Source organism: Chrysemys picta, chromosome 18, assembly GCF_011386835.1.
Source record: "Chrysemys picta bellii isolate R12L10 chromosome 18, ASM1138683v2, whole genome shotgun sequence".
NCBI classification, from domain to species: domain Eukaryota; kingdom Metazoa; phylum Chordata; order Testudines; family Emydidae; genus Chrysemys; species Chrysemys picta.
Window position 1 is genome coordinate 22,219,695 of NC_088808.1, and position 22,839 is coordinate 22,242,533.

The 22,839-nt window shown below is 43.5% G+C and overlaps 2 protein-coding genes across 16 annotated transcripts in view; one reads left to right on the forward strand and one right to left on the reverse strand.

The window, feature by feature from the left end:
- The window catches only part of TTLL11 (tubulin tyrosine ligase like 11), a 210,164-nt gene that overhangs the window by 164,703 nt on the left and 22,622 nt on the right, over positions 1-22,839 (reverse strand). For 2 of the 15 annotated variants that reach the window (XM_042854405.2, XM_042854402.2), the window contains exons 1-2: positions 16,672-17,527; positions 9,053-11,242 (exon numbers count right to left, since the gene is read on the reverse strand). In XM_042854405.2, coding sequence (XP_042710339.2) covers positions 9,053-9,418 — 366 coding nt within the window. In that variant the 5' untranslated portion in view covers positions 9,419-11,242; positions 16,672-17,527. Of the gene's footprint in view, positions 1-8,288; positions 8,402-9,052; positions 11,243-12,971; positions 14,066-15,493; positions 15,650-16,671; positions 17,530-22,839 lie in introns of those variants that run through there. The other 13 variants (XM_065572107.1, XM_065572108.1, XM_065572112.1 and 10 more) reach the window with 11 other exon arrangements.
- The window catches only part of LOC101949331 (carboxyl-terminal PDZ ligand of neuronal nitric oxide synthase protein-like), a 61,684-nt gene continuing 61,382 nt past the window's right edge, over positions 22,538-22,839 (forward strand). Inside the window, exon 1 of the mRNA XM_005299431.5 lies at positions 22,538-22,837. Coding sequence (XP_005299488.2) covers positions 22,733-22,837 — 105 coding nt within the window. The 5' untranslated portion in view covers positions 22,538-22,732. The remainder of the gene's footprint in view (positions 22,838-22,839) is intronic.

Here is a 22,839-nt window from a genome sequence, read left to right on the forward strand (position 1 = left end):
CCAACGAGCGGTGGTAGCTCTCCCGCTGACATAGAACTGTGCACACTACCACTTAGGCTGACAAAATTTATGTCACACAAGGTTGTGGTTTTTCACTCCCCTGAGCAGCATAACTTTTGCCGGCATAAGTGGTAGTGCAGACCTGGTGTAAATGTTAGTTAAGATACGTGAAAAGTCTTACATGATTAATCCCCCCTCAGCCAGTGGTGCTGACAGCTTGTGAAGTGCAATGAAGCCATACTGGAGCATTGTTGGGGCAGTTAGAAGGGGTAAAATGCTGTGGGGACCTTTATGGGCAGCCCCAAGCAATTAAAAAAATCCCAAAATCATACAGATACCAAATGATACAATTTATAACGTGCAAAAAGACAAGAAAGAAATAACAGAAGAATTGTCATCTGGAGCAGCCCAATGGCTCCTCCTATTGGCATTCAAATTCCATAAGCAAACCTTTTTTTTTTTAATCAATTCATCTTTAACCCACTTGCTAAATACTCCCTTGTAAACAAACATAAACATCAGATGTCAAAACAGGCCAAGAAACATTTTGCTACATTCCTCTGTATTATTTTTAGATGTTAGTAACAGCATATTTAAAGGAAGTGAAAATACCCCCTAAAGAAGTGAATCCGCTGGAAGGAGAAGGGGAAGAAAATGAGGTTTGTTTGGGACTGGATGGGAGGGTTCTTTTTTAAACAGATTCAGAAATAAAAGTCTCCTGGAAAATCAAACTTTTTACATTTTCAAAATTAATCTGTCATTGTAAAGGTAACAATCCTGCATAAAACATTTATTTATATATGGAAGTATAAATTAACAGAGCTTCAATAAGTGAAGAGTCCATATTTCTACAAGTGTTTTATTAATGTAAAATGCAGTGCTTCAGTGTTTTTGTATGACAGTCGTTGTTTCCAGTTATAAATACAGAGTATTGCTTTTAGATTCCTATTCTCGTTAGAAGCCTTTAATATTACTACATGAATGACAAATTAATATTGATATTTCAGAAAGATATTGTGCTTGATTCTCCGTGGTCCTGTACTCTGTGTAGTAATTTACACCAGTGGATATAAATTGCTACTGTGGATATATCCACAGTAAAGTGGATATAAATTGCTACCCACTTTGCCCTGGTGTAAATGGTGCAGGGTAACAGACAATTGGGCCTATTGTTTACCACTAAAGTTTCAGACATCAACACTAAAACTGTCCATTAAGTTAGGTTAGACATCTCAGCTATTTTCAGTATAAAATCATTATATTGAAATAGCTCCTTTGATCCCAAAGGATTCTAAAGCACTTTAAAAGCTATCTATAGAAATCATTGTACTCACTATTGAGCTGTAGCCACCTCTAGGATGAAACATGGTAATGGGCACACACAAGCAACAGTACAGAACAGTTTAGGACCAGAAGTGAAGAATGCTGCAACGCAGCAAGAGAGGCATGTCTGACTGATTCCTGATACAGCCAGAGAAAAGATGCAGGAGCCACTGCAGGGAAGATGTTGAGTGAATAGATCACAGAGACAATATGAGGAGCTTGGACATGCTAAGGAATTTGGAGGCCTTCAAAAGATCAGAAGAATGTTCAGGGTAACAAAAACAGAGAACATAGAGAGGGAGGTTACAAGAAAACAGGAGAGCAGTGGTCAAAGGAAGGCAAGGGTGAAAGAAATCAGGGAGGGATAAGGGACAGAACCCCTTATGTGGTGGGGCTACAAGGGGTCAGGTCAGAAAGGAGCTCTAATCCCATCTTGCCCCAGGCACTATGAATCCTTCTAAAACCCATACAAGTCAGTAAATCAGCATTGGCATCCCTATTTAATAATAAGCTGGTTTCTATCCAAGTTACTGTAGTTTTCTTTGCTCAGATTTGTTTGTTTATCCTCATGTTTATTTTATCATCACTCCTGCCTTTATACAGATAGTGCTGGCGCTTAGCTAAATGGACAGATAACTCACTAGTTTCACTATAGCCTCTGTGAACACTTCTATATGCTTGGCTGAAATGCTCTTGGGTAACTCTTACAGCAACACTCCGTGAACAACATATCCTTGAATCAAAACTCTTTGGAGGACAATTTTTCCTCTCTCCATTGGTGACAATCTACTACTGTCAAAAAAGCTCTGCTGCTTCAGGCATTTGTCCTCTATATCACTTAATGTGGCAGACCTAAAAATTGCTTATAAATGAAGAGAAAGCTGCCAGGAATTGAGTGTAAGTGGAGCGTGTCATACTGCAGAAGGTAAATATGGGTCACAGTGAATGGTATTTTCCACTAATTAGCAAAAATGGCAAATCTTTTGGACGGCAAAAGAATATTACTAATGCAAAGTAAGTGTTGCAAAAATAAGGTTTCCTATCTTGTAGTTGTAAACACTTTTGTCTCTTTAACATGCACTTGCTATTACACCAGAGACATTAGATCACTAGTTTGTATTACACTCCATTACTCTTTAAGGAGAAATGTCACCATCAAGATGGACCAAGAACAGAGCACTAGAAAGCTTCTTCATGGCTGATTACACAAGAGATCAGAAACACATACGCTACACCCGTTTCTTACAAAAACTGACAGTTCATGCTTAAGATAAAACCTAACACTGCTATTAACTGCTGTCACTTAATTCTCTGTACTTTGTAGAGTTCCATTAAATATAGTGCAATCAATACTAAAGTCAGTGAACTAATATTAGTGTCAGTATAGTAAAAAAAGTAACACAGGAGTTAACGAACGAATTTCACTATGCTATGGACCAGTTTTTAAACTGCCCAGCAACTGCCTGTAAAAGAACAAGTCTTCGAAGACATTCAGTGAACATCACTACATATTTAGAGGATAGAATCTGACCCTTAATGAGGTAACAGTTAGACCTAATCTAAATATGCTATTTAAAAGCCCACCCCCCTCCCAAATAACTGGTTTGCTACTCCAGGTGTTATCATAGCAGCTGCTTGCCAGTTGCTCCGTAGTTCAGGCAGCAGGCAGTTTGTTGTCATAAATCTCATTTTCAGCTTCCCCAAAACCAAATCAACTTCCCTGCAATTCCACAGGCAACATCTTGTTGTTTGATTGGGGGTAGGAGAGAATTTGGTGGAAATCAAGACATGAATTTTACAAGCTTGAATTTTTTTCTTTTTTCAGAATTTTCCTGAAGTTTCTTTGCCATCCCATATCTGACAAGTAAAGACACTTTACTTATACAAGTGCATTTTCATAATTTTACATCGCCACTAGGTGATGGGAAAGGCAATTTGCATGTTCCCTCTGCAAACAGGCAAGGGAATCTGACCTATTCTGTCTATTCAGTGACAGTGTACAATAACGATAGTTTCAGAGTAGCAGCCGTGTTAGTCTGTATCCGCAAAAAGAAGAACAGGAGGACTTGTGGCACCTTAGAGACATCAGGAATCAAAATACTCAAAAACCAGTGGGAGAACACTTTAACCTGTCTGGTCATTCAGTGACAGACCTGCGGGTGGCTATATTACAACAGAAAAACTTCAAAAACAGACTCCAACGAGAAACTGCTGAGCTAGAATTGATATGCAAACTAGACACGATCAACTCCGGTTTGAATAAGGACTGGGAATGGCTGAGCCATTACAAACATTGAATCTATCTCCCCTTGTAAGTATTCTCACACTTGTTATCTAACTGTCTGTACTGAGCTAGCTTGATTATCACTTCAAAAGTTTGTTTTCTCTTAATTAATTGGCCTCTCAGAGGTGGTAAGACAACTCCCACCTGTTTATGCTCTCTGTATGTGTGTATATATATCTCCTCAATATATGTTCCATTCTATATGCATCCGAAGAAGTGGGCTGTAGTCCACGAAAGCTTATGCTCTAATAAATTTGTTAGTCTCTAAGGTGCCACAAGTCCTCCTGTTCTTCTAATAACGATAGTATGGTTGGTCTGAGTGACCAGAGTGCAGCCTGAGTATATGGTCCCTATGAGCCTGCACTGCACATAAGATTCAGCCGCTGCCCAATGGGAAAAAGGTGCCTTAATCTGGGATCTAAGAGGAAGCAAAAGGCTTACAAAAATAACCCCCTGGTCAGATGCCACAGCAAGATGAAACTGCCTCCTATTTTGACTAACTATCCTGCTCAGACACCCTGTTTACCTTCACCAGGCCTGAAGAGCTCTGTGAAGCTCAAGAGCTTATCCATTCCACCTACAAGAGTTGGTCCAATAAAAGATATTACCTCACCAACCTTGTCTCGCTCTTTATGGTATATCATGTCACTTAAACTACCTGATAACCAGGGATCCTAGTTTTCCCATGATTCAAAAAACCAAAATTCATCAATAAAAAAAAACATAAAAATCCAAGTTTTTCCACAATTAAAATGAAATGCTGAACTTTAGTTTCCCTACCCACAATATATATAGGCATCCATTGAGCACATTTTACTGATACATTTACAATTTTTAAGCTGACAGCCTAAGCCCCGCCCATTCTCTGCATTTTTGATTATCTGATCTGGCCCCGGTCCCAATTAGATCAGATAATTGGGGTTCCACTGTAGATGTTTTTATTTTTTCACAAAATGTAAAAACTAAAGATTCTCTGTAAAAACATAAATTCTGCATTTTCCACATCCTTCTGTGACAAATGGATCCCTGTCAATAACTGAATATTAAAATTTTTGGTGTGCAGATAAATGAAAAAACTAGAAGGGCTTGTTTTAAAACGGTAAACTTAGCATGTATGACCTGGATAAGGGTGGGGATGGGTGTGTTAATCAAAATCTATTCCAATCCAGCCTTTAATTTGGGGATTACGCATATTTTAATTAAATGCTGTCCCTGATCGTCCTCAGATAATGACCACTCCACTTAATCACACAATAGTTGACATTCTAAGGCTACGGCTACACTACACTGCGTCGCTGTAGCACTGCTAGTGCAGATGCTCTAAGAGAGAGCTTTCCCATGAACTTAATTACTCCAGCCCCTGCAAGCGGCGGTAGCTATGTGGGTGGGAGAAGCTCTCCCGCCTGCATTGCGCTATCCACACCGGTGCGTAGGTTGGTGTACCTTACATCACTCAGGGAGTGGCTTATTCACACCCCTGAGTGACATAATTTATACCGACATAGCCTAAACTGTCACCACTATTCCTCATTCAACCCCCTCTTCTACCTGAAATTTTGTGTTTGTCACACATTAACATTTGTTCACATTTTTGGGGCATACACTTCATTTCTTATCATGTTTCTATTACTTTGAGGGAGGACTGATCCTTTTATTGTGATAAAGTTCCTACTACAGAAACTTAAGATCACAAACACCTCCAGCTAATCTACTGAATATTTAACATCCCTTGTCTTTCTACCTGAGCTTTAGGCTCACAAATTTCAGTCAGTCTTGCAGAGGTAACAGAATCTGAGAGATAAAGCAAAATTTTATAAGTATGCCATTCAAAACAGGCACAGATCATCTCTGATGAACTAGAGAAAAGACACTTGAAGGTATCTAACCCTCTTTACTATAGTGGGTTGCAAACCTATACACATTTATTATGAGGACTTGTTTGGGCAGAATGAATTATGACTGATTGTAAGTGGTATAGCCAAATGCCTTAAGAGTCACTATTTTGGCTGAAAAGCCATTATTAAGAAGAATGGAAAAGAGGTCAGAGGGAAAAGCAAGGCAGACTAAATAAAAAATACTGACTGAATTAATGGGTGGAGGAGAAAGGATATTTGTTTATTGTCTCCATCAATAAAGATTAAGCAAAGCCAAAGTGATTGCTACTGTGGGATAAAGAGCTGGAAGGAGAATGCTGATAATACAATGTACATGTTCAAGAGAAGAACAATAGGGTGTGCATAGTTCTGTTTCTGGGACAGAATTCATAATACTGAGCAATCTGGGGAATCAGATGCTCAAAACAGCTCAAACATAAGGGACATAAATTTAGTCCTGTGGATTACATTGATACTCAGCCAAGTTTATCAGTTAATTTTAATATTTATCAGACTTTCAGAAGCACTCATTACAGTAATATGTGAGTGAGTCTTGTCTGCTGTAGGGTTAAAGTTTAGACAAATTAAATGGTAGAACACCCCTGTTCTGCACTTTACCTACAAAAAGACTGGAGAGAAGCTGCAGGTGGACACTCAACAGGTGCACCTATGTATCAGTGTAACAAGGAGCAAATCTATCAGGTTATAATTTCACACCATTGATTTTTGTTCCTATTTTGTAGTGTGTACATAAGAAGAAGATTTGAGCTTTTATGCAAGGGAAGATTGACTTTCTGCAACAAGATTTAAAAAATAAAAGGCTGAAATACAACATATTCTGTTTCCATAATGTTTTAAGTATACATATATCAAATAATAGGAAACAGGAGCAGGGATGTATTTAAAAATATTGTATGAAATTCATCTTGGTTTACAAACTCTGTTGTCCAGTGCCATGAGTCAAACCTAATAATGATAAAAGGAGTTTCCAGCACCCACTGACTAGACCAGGGATCGGCAACCTTTGGCACACAGCTCGCCAGGGTAAGCACCCTGGCTGGCCAGGCAGGTTTGTTTACTTGCCGCGTCCGCAGGTTCGGCCGATCGCGGCTCCCACTGGCCGAGGTTCGCCACTCCAGGCCAATGGGGGCTGCCCGAAGCCATGGCCAGCACATCCCTCGGCCCGTGCCACTTCCCGCAGCCCCCATTGGCCTGGAGCGGAGAACCGCGGCAAGTGGGAGCCGCGATTGGCCAAACCTGCAGATGTGGCAGGTAAACAAACCTGGCTTACCCTGGCGAGACACATGCCAAAGGTTGTCGATCCCTGGATTAGACAGTTTTCTTTTTCCCCAATCAACTTCACATGCTGGATCAGTTAATTAGTGTTTGTAATCTATCACTGTACGTATAATATATGGGCTGAAATCCTGGCTCCGCAGACCGTCAATACAAAACTCCCACTGATTTAAGAGTGTTACGATTTCACCTACAGACCTGATCACTGCGGTGTCAGAAAGTCCATGTGGTTTAACATGAACTCTACAGGATTCTGTTTATACTTTAAGATGAGTGCATTATTTCATCATCTACTTCCCATTGCAAAAATCAGATTTTGAATCTGCAAATACTGAAAAGTTTTTCTAATTAGTGTTATCACACGTACTAGTCAGAGTACTACTACAACAATGATTATATTGCAGTGTTACTAAATATAAAAGCAGTCACTGAAATTGTTGGCAGTCGTAACAAATCTATGCAATGCAGTGTTACCTTATAGAAATGTACAGAATAAGAATTAATGAAGAAATACTTCTCAGTTTTCAATTTATAAGTAACTCACACAAGAAACTGAGGAAAAGTAAAGTTATCAGAGGTGTTCAGTCCTATTCTACCTAATAGGCCATCATGCAATGTCATTACTTGATAATTGATGCTACCTACAACTGTCTAACAATACAATACACGAGCACAAAGCAAAAGTTAGACTGGAGAAAACAACTGATTCTAATGTTATATGCACATGTTATTAGAGTAAGTAATATCCAAGTTCTTCATGGCAGGGAATGTGTTGTAGGGCACCTATGACATTCTGAATATTATAAAGGAACAGGAGAGGCAGATTTACTCTGCACCAATCCTCCAGAAAATAGTTTTTTGGGGTTACAAATGTCCAGTTCTGTTAGGTGTAGTATGGACTGGATTGCAACCCTCAGATCTATACAGGGAGGGCCTCCTCTATGCAAAGTTCTCTCCTTCCCACATGGAAGAGGGGGCAGCTACCTCCATGGAGCTATGGGATCACCTGTGGGATGAAGGGGAGGAGGGGATCATAAAGAAGCTGGCATGTCAAAGGCAGCAATGAAGTGGGGAAGATGTGCCATGTAACATTCCCTCCCCCCTCAAACTCTGTAGGGCTCCAGGTGAAAAGAGAATGCATTCCCAGGCCTTATTACATCTCTGTGCTCCCAACCCCACTAGAGAGATGCTGGGGGAAGTGGCCAGCTACAAGAGACCTATCAGCACAGCTCCATGGAGACATGCAGCCACTGCAGGTGAGAAGTCTTTAGAGTCTGAGAACTGTTTAACATTTTGCAATTGGGGAATATTTCTGAAATATTTCAGTGTTTATCATGTGAAGGTTTAAATATTATCTTTACTCTGTCCCCCATACAACCCTTTCAAGGAAGTTCCTATCCTTTTCAGATTTAGTCATTTTAAAAAGCCAAAGACAGTTATTTTGTTAAACTGTTTAAAATTGTCATTTTGTTATTAGTACAAAATGTTCTTTATCTTGATTTCAAGCTCACCTATATCTGATTCTACTTTTACAACATAACAGAGGATTTGCCATATCAGATGAGATCCCTGGTCCATCAAGGCCTCATTTTCTATAGATGGCAGTGACCTATATTTAATATTTCTTTGGGGAGGGAAACAAAATGCACCAGGCAATTGTATACAAGTGGTAGGTTTCCTTCTTGCCCCTTACAATGATCAATTTAACCCATGAAGCATGAAATCCAATTACCCTATTTTAGCATGCATAATTACAGATGGTATTAATAGTCACAAAATTACCAAGTCCTTTTAAAAGCCAGCCACGTGGTCTGACATCTAATTGTACAATACAAGAAACGTCAAAACAGCAGCCGGAAGAGTCCAAATGGATGCTAACCTTTGCTACTGAGCCCGTTTTTGCACAAGCGCCATCCCTGGACTGGATGACAGAACTACTGGGGGGAAATGGGGTGGGAGAGGCAGCTGCTGGAGCCGGGCTTACAGAGCACTAGTGGGCGAGCAGAGAATAGATCCGGGGGCTGACAGAGGAATGCTGCAGCGGGCAGAAGGAAAGTGGCTGGGGCAGAGAGGAGTCCCGGGGGCTCTGAGGGGCCCACGCAGGGCTATGGGGAGCACAGAGCTCGGGGAAGGCTCGGAGCAGCCCGACGGGAGAGCCGGGGCGCGGGGAGGAAGAGCCGCTGGGGAGCCCGGGCCGGGGAGCTGTGCGCCGCGAAGGGCCAGGCAGGTAGGGGCTGCGGGGAGGAGGCCTGGGAAGAGGGCGCGGGTCCCTCACCTCTCTCCAGCGGAGCTGCCGCAAGCTGATCTTCAGCGCCTCCAGCGAGGTCTTGGCCTTGGAGCTGTCCACGGTGACATGGGCCCGCCGGGCGGGCCGGCCTCCCTCCTCCCCGGCACGGCGGGTCGAGCCCCGCTTGCCCCAGCCCCCCTTCCCCGCCCCGCCCCGCTTGGCCTGTCCCTTCGAGCCCGGGCCGCTGGGCCTCCTGCCCTGAGCAACCGGGGCCGGCGAGGGGACCCCTTCAGCCGCCTGCTGGGGCTCCGGGGCGGCCTCGCTCCGCTCCGGCTCCTCGGCGGGGAGGGCCGGGGACCCTGTCGGCTCCTGGGCCGGGGGGCAGCTCTCGGGCTCGGTCCCGGCCGACTCCATTACCAGGCGGCAGAGCTCCCCCGGGCCCCTCCAGCCGCTGTCATTGCCGCGTCCCTCCGGGCGGCGCCGGTTGCCATGATCGCTCAGACGGTTGGCAACGGCCGAGACAGGTACCGCAAAGGACCAATCACCGTCAAAGGCAATCTCGCCTCCCCTGGGGAAATCACAGATGCGAGGGGCGGGGCGTATCCCTTGGCTATGGCCACGTGACTGTGGCTCAGGCCACCATCTTTGCAATGGGCAGAAAGCTATTCACCAGTAGGACTGAAGCTAGGAAGGAGGCCATTTTGGAAGTAGGAGGCAAGCTCTGAGCCAATAGACCTGAAGCTATCAAGGGAGCCATCTTGGAAGTGGGAAAAAAAGAAAAGGACTGCAGCCACCCCTTGTCCTGGGTGCCAAACACTAAGGAATCCCTCCAGTAGGGAATTAGTTTGGGGGGACAGGGGAAGAAGGGCTAATAGGTTGAACCACAATAATAGCGGGAGACATAATGTACTACAGCCACATGAACTGTAGCATCTTAAGGGGCAAGCTGCACTTGCTCACAGCTTGGAATCCCCAGGTGTTCCAGTCACAGGCTAAAAATCCCTTTAGCCTGAGTTCAGCACTTCCCCCAGTTCAGTCTTTGTTTCTCGGGTGTTTCCAGGAGTCTTCTGGTGTGGGGAGCGAAGAACACCACATGATGTCACTCCCCACCTTATATAGCTTTTGCATATGGCGGGAGCCCTTTGTTTCCAAGCTTGGTTCCCAGTCCCGTCTGTGGAAAAACACTGACATCGCAGGATGGCGTCTAGAGACATGTGGTCTCATCACATGTCCTTGCGGAGTCATAGCAGCCATTACTGGAGGCTGTCTGTAATGTTCTCAGGAAGGCTTCCCAGGTGGGAGATAAGCTTCTCCTGCGGCCTATTGTTTTCCTAATGGCCCATTCCCTATCTACTGTCTAGACTAGAATGAAAATATCTTGTCTAGTGGGCGTTCCCCAGGTATAACTACATTTGAAATACAGAGACATAGTCAATATTCATAACTTCAGATACAAAAATGATACATGCATACAAATAGGATAATCATATTCAGCAAATCATAACATTTTCAGTGACATGTCACAACTTATCTTGCATAAAATACATCATAACTATGTCATAATCATATTATAATAATATGACTGAAGAATATGGGGTGCAGTGTCACAGAAGGCTTTCATGGGAGGACTTACTGGGGGCAATGTTTGGCATGGTGTGCAGGGACTGAGGCCTGCAAATTAATCCCTTTACGATTAGCAGGGAGCATATGCATCCTCCCCCCAGCAAATGTTGTGGAAGTTACACTGTGTAGGGGTCTTTGTCTCTCTCCATTGCAGCAAACACTTTCAGTGACGGAAGGGATGACCTCTCCACAAAAATCCCAGGCCAGCCAAGGAAAATTCACCCTTAGACAAGGATTATCAAATCTCTGTCTTTAGTTTCAGGATACGTTTTAAAAATTTAATACAGCCCAGAAGACACATAGTCTGACCTCCCCCTTTCCCAACCCTCCTGCACAGTCTGGCTTTTACAGCTGGGCCATGTAAAATAGGAGAGGTAGATGGGAAGAGTAAAGTGGTGTGATTTCTTATTAGCCACTCTAGTTTGGGCTTGACGAGATTCATCACAGGCACAGTTCCATTAACCAAAGCCAGTACAATGTTCTGCAGCAGTGACTGAAGCTCTTCATCTTCATGGTAGATTTCCTTTCCCTTTCTCTGAAATGACTCGTGCTGAGATTAGATGTGTGCACTGGAATAACAACATCTCCTTGGAGTCAGACATGTCCTTTGCTTGCCTAAAAATAATAATTCAAGAAGGTGCAAAATCAGAGAGCAGCCCAGGAAACCACCATTCCTGTGTTTGCAGAATGACAGTATCCTACATTAACCTTGTACTAAAACAGAACTGTCCGTTCAGGAATCTTGATCTTGGAGGGCACTTGTGTTCCTAAACCCTTTATATCTCCTTCAAAATACACACACTCCAAAATCAGCCTGGTCTTTCTTAGTAACGTACATATTAATTGTTGCTGAAAAGGAATTGCTGGACTTGGCTTTCTTGATGGATGGCTTGGTAGCATAATAAATAAATAAAATAATAGTAATAATAATAAGTAATAATTAATACAATAAAGGCTGTTCACAGTCCAACGTAAAATGGGTTGGATATAGTCTAGCTCAGGACCTAAAATCATCCCCAAAATCACCATCATTTATTGGCCCCCTTGTTCGCAGGATCAACAGAGGGACGATGCACTGAACGGGCTTCAGAGAATGAATTTGCTGGCAGAGGTAAGACCCTTTGGCAAAGCAATGTGGGGAAATTTACAGGCTCATGGCTTGGCTATATCTGTTCTGCCATTAGAGAACAACCATTTCCAGCTTTGCCAAACTGACATCTTTCATCAGAAAATACCTAAATCATTTACTGTAAGATTGATATAAACAAGGACAGAACTTAAGGAGGTCCAATTTCAAAGTGTGAATCTAGTTTGTAAGAAAATTTTTAATGAAGCTACTAATCCGACATACCTAATTTAGCTGATACAGAGCTGGCCAATCCGGCCCTTTGTCACTTTGAGACTAGAGGATTGAAATGCTTTGCATACTGAGACCACTCGGAAACTGAAGCTACTACAGAACGCAGCAATACTCTTGGTAAAGTGAATTTCATTACACCAGTGCTCTGGGATCTGCACTGATTGCCAGTAAGTTTATAGATGAGATTCAAGACATTGAACTCCCCAAACAAAAGAACTGCCCAAGTTATTTTAATGGATCAGATGGGTAGCATGAGAATAAATAATAGAGGCATTTTTCAGTGAAAACAATTGCTCTTATAGATATATAAAATAAGCAAAAATAATAATTTGTTTTATGCACAATTAAATCAAATCTATTAAAATATTAATTCAGGAAAGACAATTAATCTGAAAACTCCTGGGGGAACCTGAAGAATAGTTTTTAAAATAACAGAAGTATGTCTTCTTTTTGGGATTAGTAAAGTTAAATAGAAAACAAAAAATCCTGGATGACATGTTTTCACTTAGCCTGTAGGTGGCACTGCAATCTGCTGTGAAATTTATTTGTTACCCCAGAAAGTGCACCACAGTATTCTGTTACAAAAAATTAAAATATTCTGTGTGAGAAAGAAGGATCTCTAGAACTAATTAGAATTCAGGACAAGATGGTAGCTCAGACCATGCTATCAGTCACTGGAATCATGTTATTTATGTGGCAAAGGGGACAGGGCTGAATGGGAGGTGAGGAGAAATCACTTTAATAAAATATATATATATATATTTTTTAAAGGGACATCTAGACAATGGTGGGAAGTAGAAAGGAAATGTCAGGAAAATTAAAATGCTACCTGTGGAATTCTAAGTACAGAAGATAGGATTCCAGGAGTTACCAGAGTATGTCAGATTTTAGGAACAAGTCTGTGTCTAAAGACTGGTATCCCATCTTCATCCGCCATCACCACCTCCTATTTCACAGAAAAGGGGGGAATAGAAAACAATGTACCTGGCTAATTGTATGATTCTGCTGAAGTAGGAACAGGGGTGACTCTTTCCCACAGGTGAACAGCGACTCAGCGCACATCACAAAGCATGAAGTTTAATCAGCCTGATGACATCTTATTACAGCAGCCTGCATAGCCTCACCTGAGATCATAAAATTAGCCACATCTTTTTAAAATCCAATTGCAGTATCTATCCTTCTACATCTACTCCCTGCAGGGCACTGAGAGATTAATTAGGGAACGACTCTACCTAAGAAAGTGTCAGTCATCGCCAGGTGGCTATTAAATGTAGTGCCTTGGCTGCTTGATAGCTGTACAGATTCTTAATGAAAAACTCTGGAGATTCCCTGAGAGCATGACTTTTATGCTAAAGCCCTGAGGAGGACTCTATGCAGAGCTATACCAGGAGGAAATTGTGCCTCAGGCAGGTACACTCTCCAGATGTTGTTTCTTATGCATGTGTCCTTTTAAGATTAGTGATGGGCTCTTCATATCAGGAAGAATCTTTGTAGTGTGTGAATATAGAACTGCTGATTTCACAGACCCAGAGGCTGAAGTTTTCTATCCATCAGATACAGCACAGACCATGGTAATGTCCCACACTAACCAGCGTACATCTAAGCCCTTTTCTGAAGGGACCACCTCTGGGAGGAAAAGAGGAGTCTCTTTTCTCATCGTTCATTCAGTCTTTGGTGTCTCTGTTGAGACTGCCTAATAGGGTGCCAATTCTAGTGGTGGTTTTAGTGATGACAGCTGTTCACCAACACCTCCCACACCACAATTATGATTCACCAACTCATGTCACACGGATCACCAAACAGCTACCAGATGGTAGCAACTGCTGGTGACTGCCAGCTAGGGTGGGATTTAGACTGGTGACCTAAAAGTGAAAGGCTCCTTATCCTATTATCAGCCTCCTGATCCATCTAGCCCCCTGGGACAATGCTTTGTAATGTATGTTAGAGCTTTTTCATCACAGATGTCAGAAATGCTGAAGGAAAACCATGGATTTAGCTGACATGGGCCAGAACATTGACTAGCTTTTTGAGCACTGGAAATGTCCCGAAGATGCCAAACAAAATGACTGCATAGGAGTACTTTTATATAAAATTTTGATAGAGCCATATTTCTAAAAGGTTAATAATTCACTACCTACTTCTACCTAGTCATTCACCAGATAACTGGTTTGCTTTATGCTACATGCATAAAACCTTCATTTCCTGTTGAGATAAATGGGGATGGTATGTACTGTATGGCATGAAGTCAGACTGTATGTAGTATTCCTGTACTGCAAGGTAAGGGAGTAAAGTATAGGTTGAGTAGTAATGAGGTAGCAATGGCACAGCAGAAGGAGCATGTATCATGCTGTATATTGCAGGTTAGATCTAGTGGCAGGGAACAAACAAGCATGAATTTTTAAATTCCCTCTCTCTTGTAAGGTCAAGGGAAATTGAAAGTTACTGTGTGCTGCTAAACACAGATTTATATCCTAGAGAGCCCCTCATCCAGAGATATTTGCTCAAGCAATCCTTGTGTAATAAAGCTCAGACACATATTCCCTGTAGAAGCTATAGACCCATTAGTTCATATGTAGAATTATGCTGGGAAAAAATATTTATGAAGTGTTTTTACCTGAAGAAACTCTTACATCTAGCAGTAGCCATGTCAGCTTTGGTAGGCCTGACAATACAGGGGCCACCATGATACCACAAATCAGATGAGGTCTGACATTTTGCCATCTGAGGGCACAGTGGTGCTCTCATACACATTAGCCAATACATTATCCAGTCCCAGTACTGTACCTGATAATGGAGTAATCTAGCCAGTAAGAGACCTGGATTTGAGTCCTACTTTAATGGCCTTTGTAACTGTATTACTGTAAGACAGGGCTATCAAGTCTCACCCCGCAGGGAGGTAGCAGGCAGGCTGTGAGTTCAGATTGTACTGTACTCTATCTATCTCCTAGCCAAAAGCCTTGCTCATCCCTGTGCTGATTCATACTTTATTGGGTCATGTGTAGCATGGTATATTACATGCGTGTACGTGCCTTCCCAAAAGGTTAGTATGTAACAACTGCTCAGTACTGGATAGATATCAGGTCTACTCCTGTGTGATCATATTGTCATTGAATGGCTGCAGCCCACTAAAGGTAGAAGCCTTAATAGTACTATATAAGCACAAACATTTCACTGACTAATGCTAAATGACTATTTTTGATTCGTAAACATCTGAGAACCTGATTCTACAAGTTATGATTGCGCAGTCAGGAAACTGATGTGTACCATATGACGTGTCCAATCAAAACAACACATTAGGAATATCAACAGCATTGCAAGCTCTAAGCATGCAAAACTCATGAGTCAGCCTTCAAAGAATATCAGGAGATTATCTTAAAATTCATGGGAATTTTGTGAATAATAAATTTGGGGATCTTTTTATTTTCCCTCTGGTTTCTAAGTCTTTACAGTGAACTTGGGTCACAGTTTCATGCTTTTTCCTGTAGCCATGAAGATTAGCAACTTACTTCTTTTAAAAAATGAAAGCTGAGATTCTCATGTAATCACAGGACTCCAGAATCCAGGTATTTAGGATCAACATCAAATATCATGAGACTTGTGATTTACAAAAAAAAAGTCACAACTTTTGTATCAGCACCAACACCAAACTGGTCTCCTGCAAGCTGCAGAACAAGAATTATTTGCAGATATTATTCAGCAAATCATTTTGAGTAAGGAATAAATTTGAGAAAACCTATGGTGCATTCATGGACAATTCACAAGCAGACACAAGGAAAAGTTAATCAAATAAGTTATCCATAGGAACTATCCACTCTGCTCTATAGTAAGCGGTTCCTTCTGTAACCATGGTGGGAGGTTTTTTTTATAATTGTGCCTTTACTGGTCAACAGGAAAACAATGTTTTAAAAATGAAAAAGTCAGGAGAAAACATGTCTGGTAAACACAGTCTCTCTTTGGGAAATGTCTCTGTTGTAATTATACTTCCCAGGCTGGGTTTAAATTAGTTTACATAAGCATATGCTCACAATGTTTATGTTAGACCACCGAAGATTTGTGGTTGACCTACATATGCAAACAAAACAATGGCTGCATACTTTGGAAAAAATTTGCATGATAGAAGATGATGAAAATATGCATAATAGTAGATGACATTTCTCATTCTTGAATCCTCTTGTACACAACTTAGGAACTGGCCATGCATGAAAGAGGCTTGCAGTTGTAATGGAGAGATTTTCTGGCTACACTACAAATCTGAACCTTCAACACATTAGGCTTCTGTTTCTCCCTGAACACCACAAATCTGTATAACCATCTAACCAAACAGAACGTCCACCAGCCAAGCAGCTATGTGACACTGAGAGAGAAGGACTGACAGTGATGAAACAATGACAGCGCTACCCAGCCTGATCCACATGTCTCTTCTTGATTTGGTTCATGTGGTACCTCAAGAGACTCACTGCAAGATTCTGCCCAGGAGTTTGCCCTATTTTCATCTAAACCCCACTGCAGCTGAGGGTAATACCAACTAATTTCAACCCATAGAACCTTATTTATCTAACCTGCTCCTTTGGATTTAATCAAACGTTAGCATTTACAGACATGTGAGGGTGTCTCCAGGTATTTTTGGCTAACCAGGGTTCTAGTGTATCACTTTATTGTCCTGAATAACAAAGAAGGGAACTACCTGATGTGGAACATACAAGAGGAATCCAGGGTCAAAATCTTCAGCCAGCTGTGAACTAATTCATCCATCTTTATTTTATGCAGAAAAGCTCAGCTCAGGTTCAGCACGTGGTTAATGTTCCTGCTTTGTTACCAATTTTCTGTGTTAAATTAAAGCACAAAGTCAGTTTTTTTTATCAAGGTCGGACACTGCCTTACTCAGGAACAGAAACACAGCCCGCTCCTTGTTTCCAAGTTTGCTCCAACTACTAGAAAGCATCAGCTTCTAGGGCAACGGAGAAGTGGAGCATGTATGGGGTCTTCTGGCTTTACAGTGAAACCCATGGCGGCATGTCAAGGCTGAAGAGAATTCCTGAGATGTGTGAAGAGCTGGCTGGTAATGCCAGTTCATGTTCCTTTTTCATCCTTCTTGATTCTGTGAGCCTTGCTTGCAGACATCAAGTGAAACTGACAGATTTTTCTGTCTTAACAACAATGCTTATTTCTGATTCTCTGTGTTCTGAGGGTAAAGTAAATTATTGGATGGAAAACAACCAAAAAACCCTCACCGTGAAGTACCGAATGTCTCAAGCTTTGGAAATACAATCAGAGCTTGCATTTTATTTATTTTGTTAAATGTGCAGTCTTAAAATGTTAATCCCATTATGATGGTGTCCTGTCTCCCCTCCCCTACATTCTTCAGAGCATCTTGCTTTGCGGTGGGAAGGCAGGCGGGCTTTTGGAATTGGTTCTGGGCTTGTTATGCAAAAAAAAATCCACCCCAACATTTAAATAAATATTAAAGTCCTGATCCAGAATCCATTGAAGTCAATGAAATTCCAGCCCCAGATGCTTCATTTTTATTTACCTCTCTCCAGGAATGAAGCCAGAGTTGTTGTCCCCCCCCCCCCCCCCCAGCATGCATGTTTTAGATGTAGCAGCCTTTAAACGAATGTCTCAAAGACACATCAAAACTACCGGATTTTGATCCCCAATTTCACATCTGTCCCAGATCCCCTCTTCATCGTACAAACCTCACCTCAACACCCACTGGCTTTCAATATCCTGAAAGTGAGGGAACACTGTCTGTTTCCGTGTTCTTAGTAAACATACACAGCAAGACTCTGCTTTGCAAACAAACTCCCATTTCATAATTAGCGGTAAGTGAATTAACCTTTTAAATCTTATAAGGCTGTCTGCCAGAACACTGGAGGACCTATCTTTAAGACCTCACCTGCCCATGGTACTCTTGCTACCCCACTAGCTGGTGGCGGAGGTACTGCTAAAACTGGTGTGACAAAAAGTTAGAAGAGATCAAATATACTGAGCTGGGAGTAAAGTGCATAGGGCTTTCCGGGCTTGCTAGTAGGCTCTGAAAGTGTTTCCTGTAATAAAGGTTTTCACTAGCATTACCCTAGGTCTGGCTTGTTGTTTTTGCTAAGCCATGTTATTTATTGTTTTAATCAGCATAGCTCAGCACTGCAGAAACAAGTCATCCTTGCAAGTATAAAAACATTAACAGAAAAGGGGGAAATAATCTGCGACGTCAAAACCAGGCTTTTTGGTCTGTTAAATGTATGTAATCAGAGAGCTCTACACCTAAAACTTAGGTTGATCTAGCTACTTTGCTCAGGGGTATGAAAAAAAGTCATGCCTCTGAGAGATATAGTTAAGCCAACCTAAGCCCAAGTGTAGACAGCACTAGGTCGACAGGAGAACTTTTCTGTCAACTTAGCTATTGCCTCTCGGAGAGGTGGATTTACTACAGTGACCGAAGCACCCTTTGGTCACTGTAGGAAGTGCCAATACTGCAGGAGTGGAGCTGCAGCAATGCATCTGTGCCGCTGTAGCGTTTCTAGTGTAGACATACTCTCAGCTTAATAAAGTCACTAGGGGTATGGCTTGACTAGCAACGTTAGAGTGCTGCTGCAGCAGTGCTTTTATGTGGCTGTGTAGTCGCGGCTCCCAGCGCTGGTGCACTGTCTACACTGCCACTTTACAGCGCTGAAACTTGCAGCGCTCAGGGGGGTGTTTTTTCACACCCCTGAACGAGAATGTTGCAGCGCTGTAAAGTGGTAGTATAGACAAGGCCTGGGAGTTGTAATGATGCTCACTCTGTTATATGGCAACACCCTGTTAAACAGAGAGCTCTGATGATGTTCCTAGCGTCTGTTTGCCAGAAGCTGGGAATGAGCGACAGGGGATGGATCACTTGATGATCAACTGTTCTGTTCATTCCCTCTGGGACACCTGGCACTGGCCACTGTCAGAAGACAGGATACTGGGCTAGATGGACCTTTGGTCTGACCCAGTAGGGCTGTTCTTATGTACTGTTACTGTATAATGTCTCTTTAAACAAAAGCTCACTGTTGTTTTGTTTCTGATATTTACATCTCAAGGATTTGTAAACCTGTGAACACTTCCTAAATAAATAAATAGTTTTTTTTTAAAGGCTTCCTTTAAAGGTTGCAGTGTCTGTGTAAGGTGTGAGAGGTAAACCCCTTATCCCAATTGTTGGGCTGGCTGGGAGCTGAAAGAAACTTTTTTGAAGCAGGTGGGTGTGGCAGCCGCCTTCCAGTCAGGCTAAAGGAAGAAACAGTTAAATAAGCCTCTGTTTAGAGATAGCTGAAACAACAGCAGCCACCACCCAAAACACGGGCCTCAGGAATCTGAGCGATGTGGGAGGAGGGACTTCACTGTGGGCTTTTAACCAGCATGTTGTCTAACTTGGCCTATTGGGCTCCCAGGGTTGCTACCATTAGAAAACCTGAACACAACATCCTCTGCCAGCAGCGTAGGCGCTGAATGATTGCACCCGTCCCACTATGCTCAGCACAGCTCCCTGCAGCAAGTCTATAATGTCTATGGTTTATAATGTCTACGGTTTGGAACTACACCTCCCACGGCTTTCCACTGAGACTGGGGGCAGGGGTTGGGACATAGTGGCTAGCTTTGTGTACAGCAGGGACAATCCAAGTGGTAGTGGGAAACTTGAGCACCATGGATAGCAATTGTGACTAGAAATGTGGGGTGAAATCCTGTCCCCAGTGAAATCAATGGGAGTTTTGCCTTTGACTTAAATGAAGCCAGGGTTTTACCCGTGCTGTGTTACAGGCATGCTGGGTTAGCACACTAACTGGGTAGTGTAGACAATGCCTAGATGCACGGCCTCCCATTCAATGAACAAGAGTCAAAGGGGTCGCTCACATATACCAAACAGCAACAGCAGCAGTGCTAGCATGCAGTTTTAAATGAGAGGTTGGGATAATGGCCATTCTCTTCTGTTTTATGGAAACCAAACAATTTCACCGTACCCCATTAGCTCAGGCTGGTTGGATTTTATTTCCATATTTTATTAAATTGAGACTCCTGAAAATATAAATAAAAAAGCGCCAAACATCCTGAGCATTCAGCCCACAAGTGAGCATAAAAAGTTATCGCCTAAAGAGAGCTCATGAATCTGCAGGTGCAATGCAGAATCTGAAGAGTGGCACATTGGCTAGCAAAAACAGATTCATTTAATTGCATATGTAAAATGAAACCTATATTGGGGTACTCTGAACAAATGAAGGATTAGCATAAATCTGTGTGCATTTAAATGGGAAATGTGATATTATATTATAGCCAGGGAAAAAAGAAGCCTGGAGACAAGACAGACAGAAGAGCATAGCAAAGAAGAGGCTACATGAAGGACCTGTCATTGCTGACTCAACCCTGAGTGATGCCCACAATATCAGGAAGATCTGCTAGCAACCATGGTATTCCTGAATGCATGGACTCCAACCAATGGGACATAGAAACAGTACTCGTTCTTCAGGCTGCCCCTCCCTCCCTTAATGATGAGGTTCTGTAATTGGCCAGAGTTTGTGGCTGCTGCCTTCCCTCCCATTGACTTGTGCGTGCTCAAACCTGCCAAGTCACTTGGGCCAATCGCAATCATGGGAGTGAGGCTTGGAGCAGCACAGCCTCCACTGTGGCATAAAGTGTGCATAACTGAATGGGAGGAGGTAGGTCCAGGCTGGCAAAGCAAAGGACTGTTGTCGTAACTCTTGTAATAATATAGGTGTCTGGGCAGAGGATCTGAGACCAGAATACCAAGAACAACCACTTGGCAATGCATATCGTTTGATTTATCAGCTAGCCGGCACACTTGCAGTATCAGTCCCAAGGTTACAGTTCAGTAATGGGAACCCCACATCCTCTGTGGTTTTGGAACGAGATACCCTATTATGATATCGCTGATCAAGCTCCATATCTTGAATTCTACTCATTAAAAAACAACAACAAATCTCTCTTGTTAAAATAGATATCACAGAGAGTACAGTGTGTGATCATATTTAAGCATGCGTGGTGATATTATTTGTATGATAAAAGGTTATAGTCACTCACTTCATAAACAAGGGCCCAGATTAATTCCTGGTGCAGCCCTACTGAAATCAATAGAGTTACCCCAGGGATAAGCATGTCTCTGACTTTTAGGCTCTATTCAACTTACACCTTTCAAACCCGATTTTGCAACTGGTTAGTGACAGGATTGCCTTAGAAAGTTGCACATTAAATGGTTCAGCTTTTCTGTCATCATCACAACCATGCTTGTGCATCTACTGTTTGCATAAGTTCATCCTGGGAAATTTGGACAGCTACCCCACACTGCGTCAGCCAGGGATAGGCCACTACAGAGCAACATCAGCAAGGTGTGACACAATACACCATGGGATGCCCTACCTCAGTTCAGAAAAGGCTGGAAGGAAAGAGGACCAGCCAAACTGGTTGCACAAAGATGGCAAGGATGCTTCACTGGAAGAACCTGTAACTGGTTCGGCACCTGTGGGAAGTCCGCCATGTGACACTATGCTTCTGGCGGGGTGCTACACTGCTGCGGTTATTAACAGAGCCTTAACCATATTGTGAATTGATAGGAAACATGGTTAGAACCTGCCATATCTGGTTACAACCTTGGCTAGAAGTTGTAGTGTGGATATGGCCTTAGACGGTATCATTTGTTGCATAGTTGTACACAGTAGGGAAAAGGCACACACTAAAACCAGGGTTAAAATAACAGATGTATGGCTTAAAACAGAAAAAAGACAGACACATCCGTTACAGTGGATATTCCATCCTTAACTCATCCTGCCACGTCTCTACCACTGTAGCTCACAGGATAGGCAACTTCACCCACTGTTTTACGGTGCCCTGGGAGAAATCGCCCCATGATGTAAACTTCACTTCCACCATAAGGTGAGCTAACAAGTCAGTCTCAGGCGCCTTGTGTGTTTTTTCAGTCAGAGCCTTACTGTCCTGGTCAGTCATGTGGTTGTATTTAAAGGGACGCTCTCAGGCCAGCATAGCCCTCAGTGCAGAGTTTGCAAGACAAGATTCCATAAGACTAAACTCCAATAGCAATGGTCCCATGACCGGTTTCCCAGATGGGCGCAGAACGCCTGTTTGCAAAGGGGTAACGTGTCCCACTGGCTCTAGCAGCGCCTGCTAATGCAGGAAAGGAGAAAGTGAAACGGCTCCGAACTGACTCTAAAGCAGAGCGAAGCCGATCAGCGCCAGGTTCCATCCTGCCTGCTGGGGGGCGGGGGGATGCGGGACGCCGGGCGGGCCAGGGTCGGGCCGAGCCTGTCCGCGGCAGGGACCTGAGAGGGCAGCAGATGCGATGGGCAGGTGCCTGCATGTATGTCCCCTCCGGGCCGGGCTCAGGAACGGAACCAGAAGGGAGCGGGCTGGGGAAATGGCCAGGCCAGGGGTGGGGGCCGGGCAGCTGGGCAGGGCCATATCCCCGTCCGTCCGCCCGCCCGCGGTCACTGCAGGAGCCAGCCCCCCCACTCTGGGCAGCCCCCCCCCAGCACCGCCCCCGCCCGTCACGTGAGGGAACTTGGGGCCAATGGGCGGGAGGCGCCGCGGGCAGCCGGGGGAATCTCATTCAAAACGCGGCCGGAGCCGCCGCCTGGCACCGGGGCTGCGCGGCGCTGGCTCGGGGCCCTCGCAGCGCGGAGCCGAGGGGCCGGCAGCGGGCGATGCCCCGGGGCTGGGCGCGGGGAGGCTGGTGCCGGGGCGGCGCCTGAGCGCCCGGGAAGATGCCGGTGAAGAACAGGTACAACCTGGTGGACGATGGCTGCGACTCGCGGGTCCCCCTGCACAACGAAGACGCCTTCCAGCACGGGATCCACTTCCAGGCCAAGGT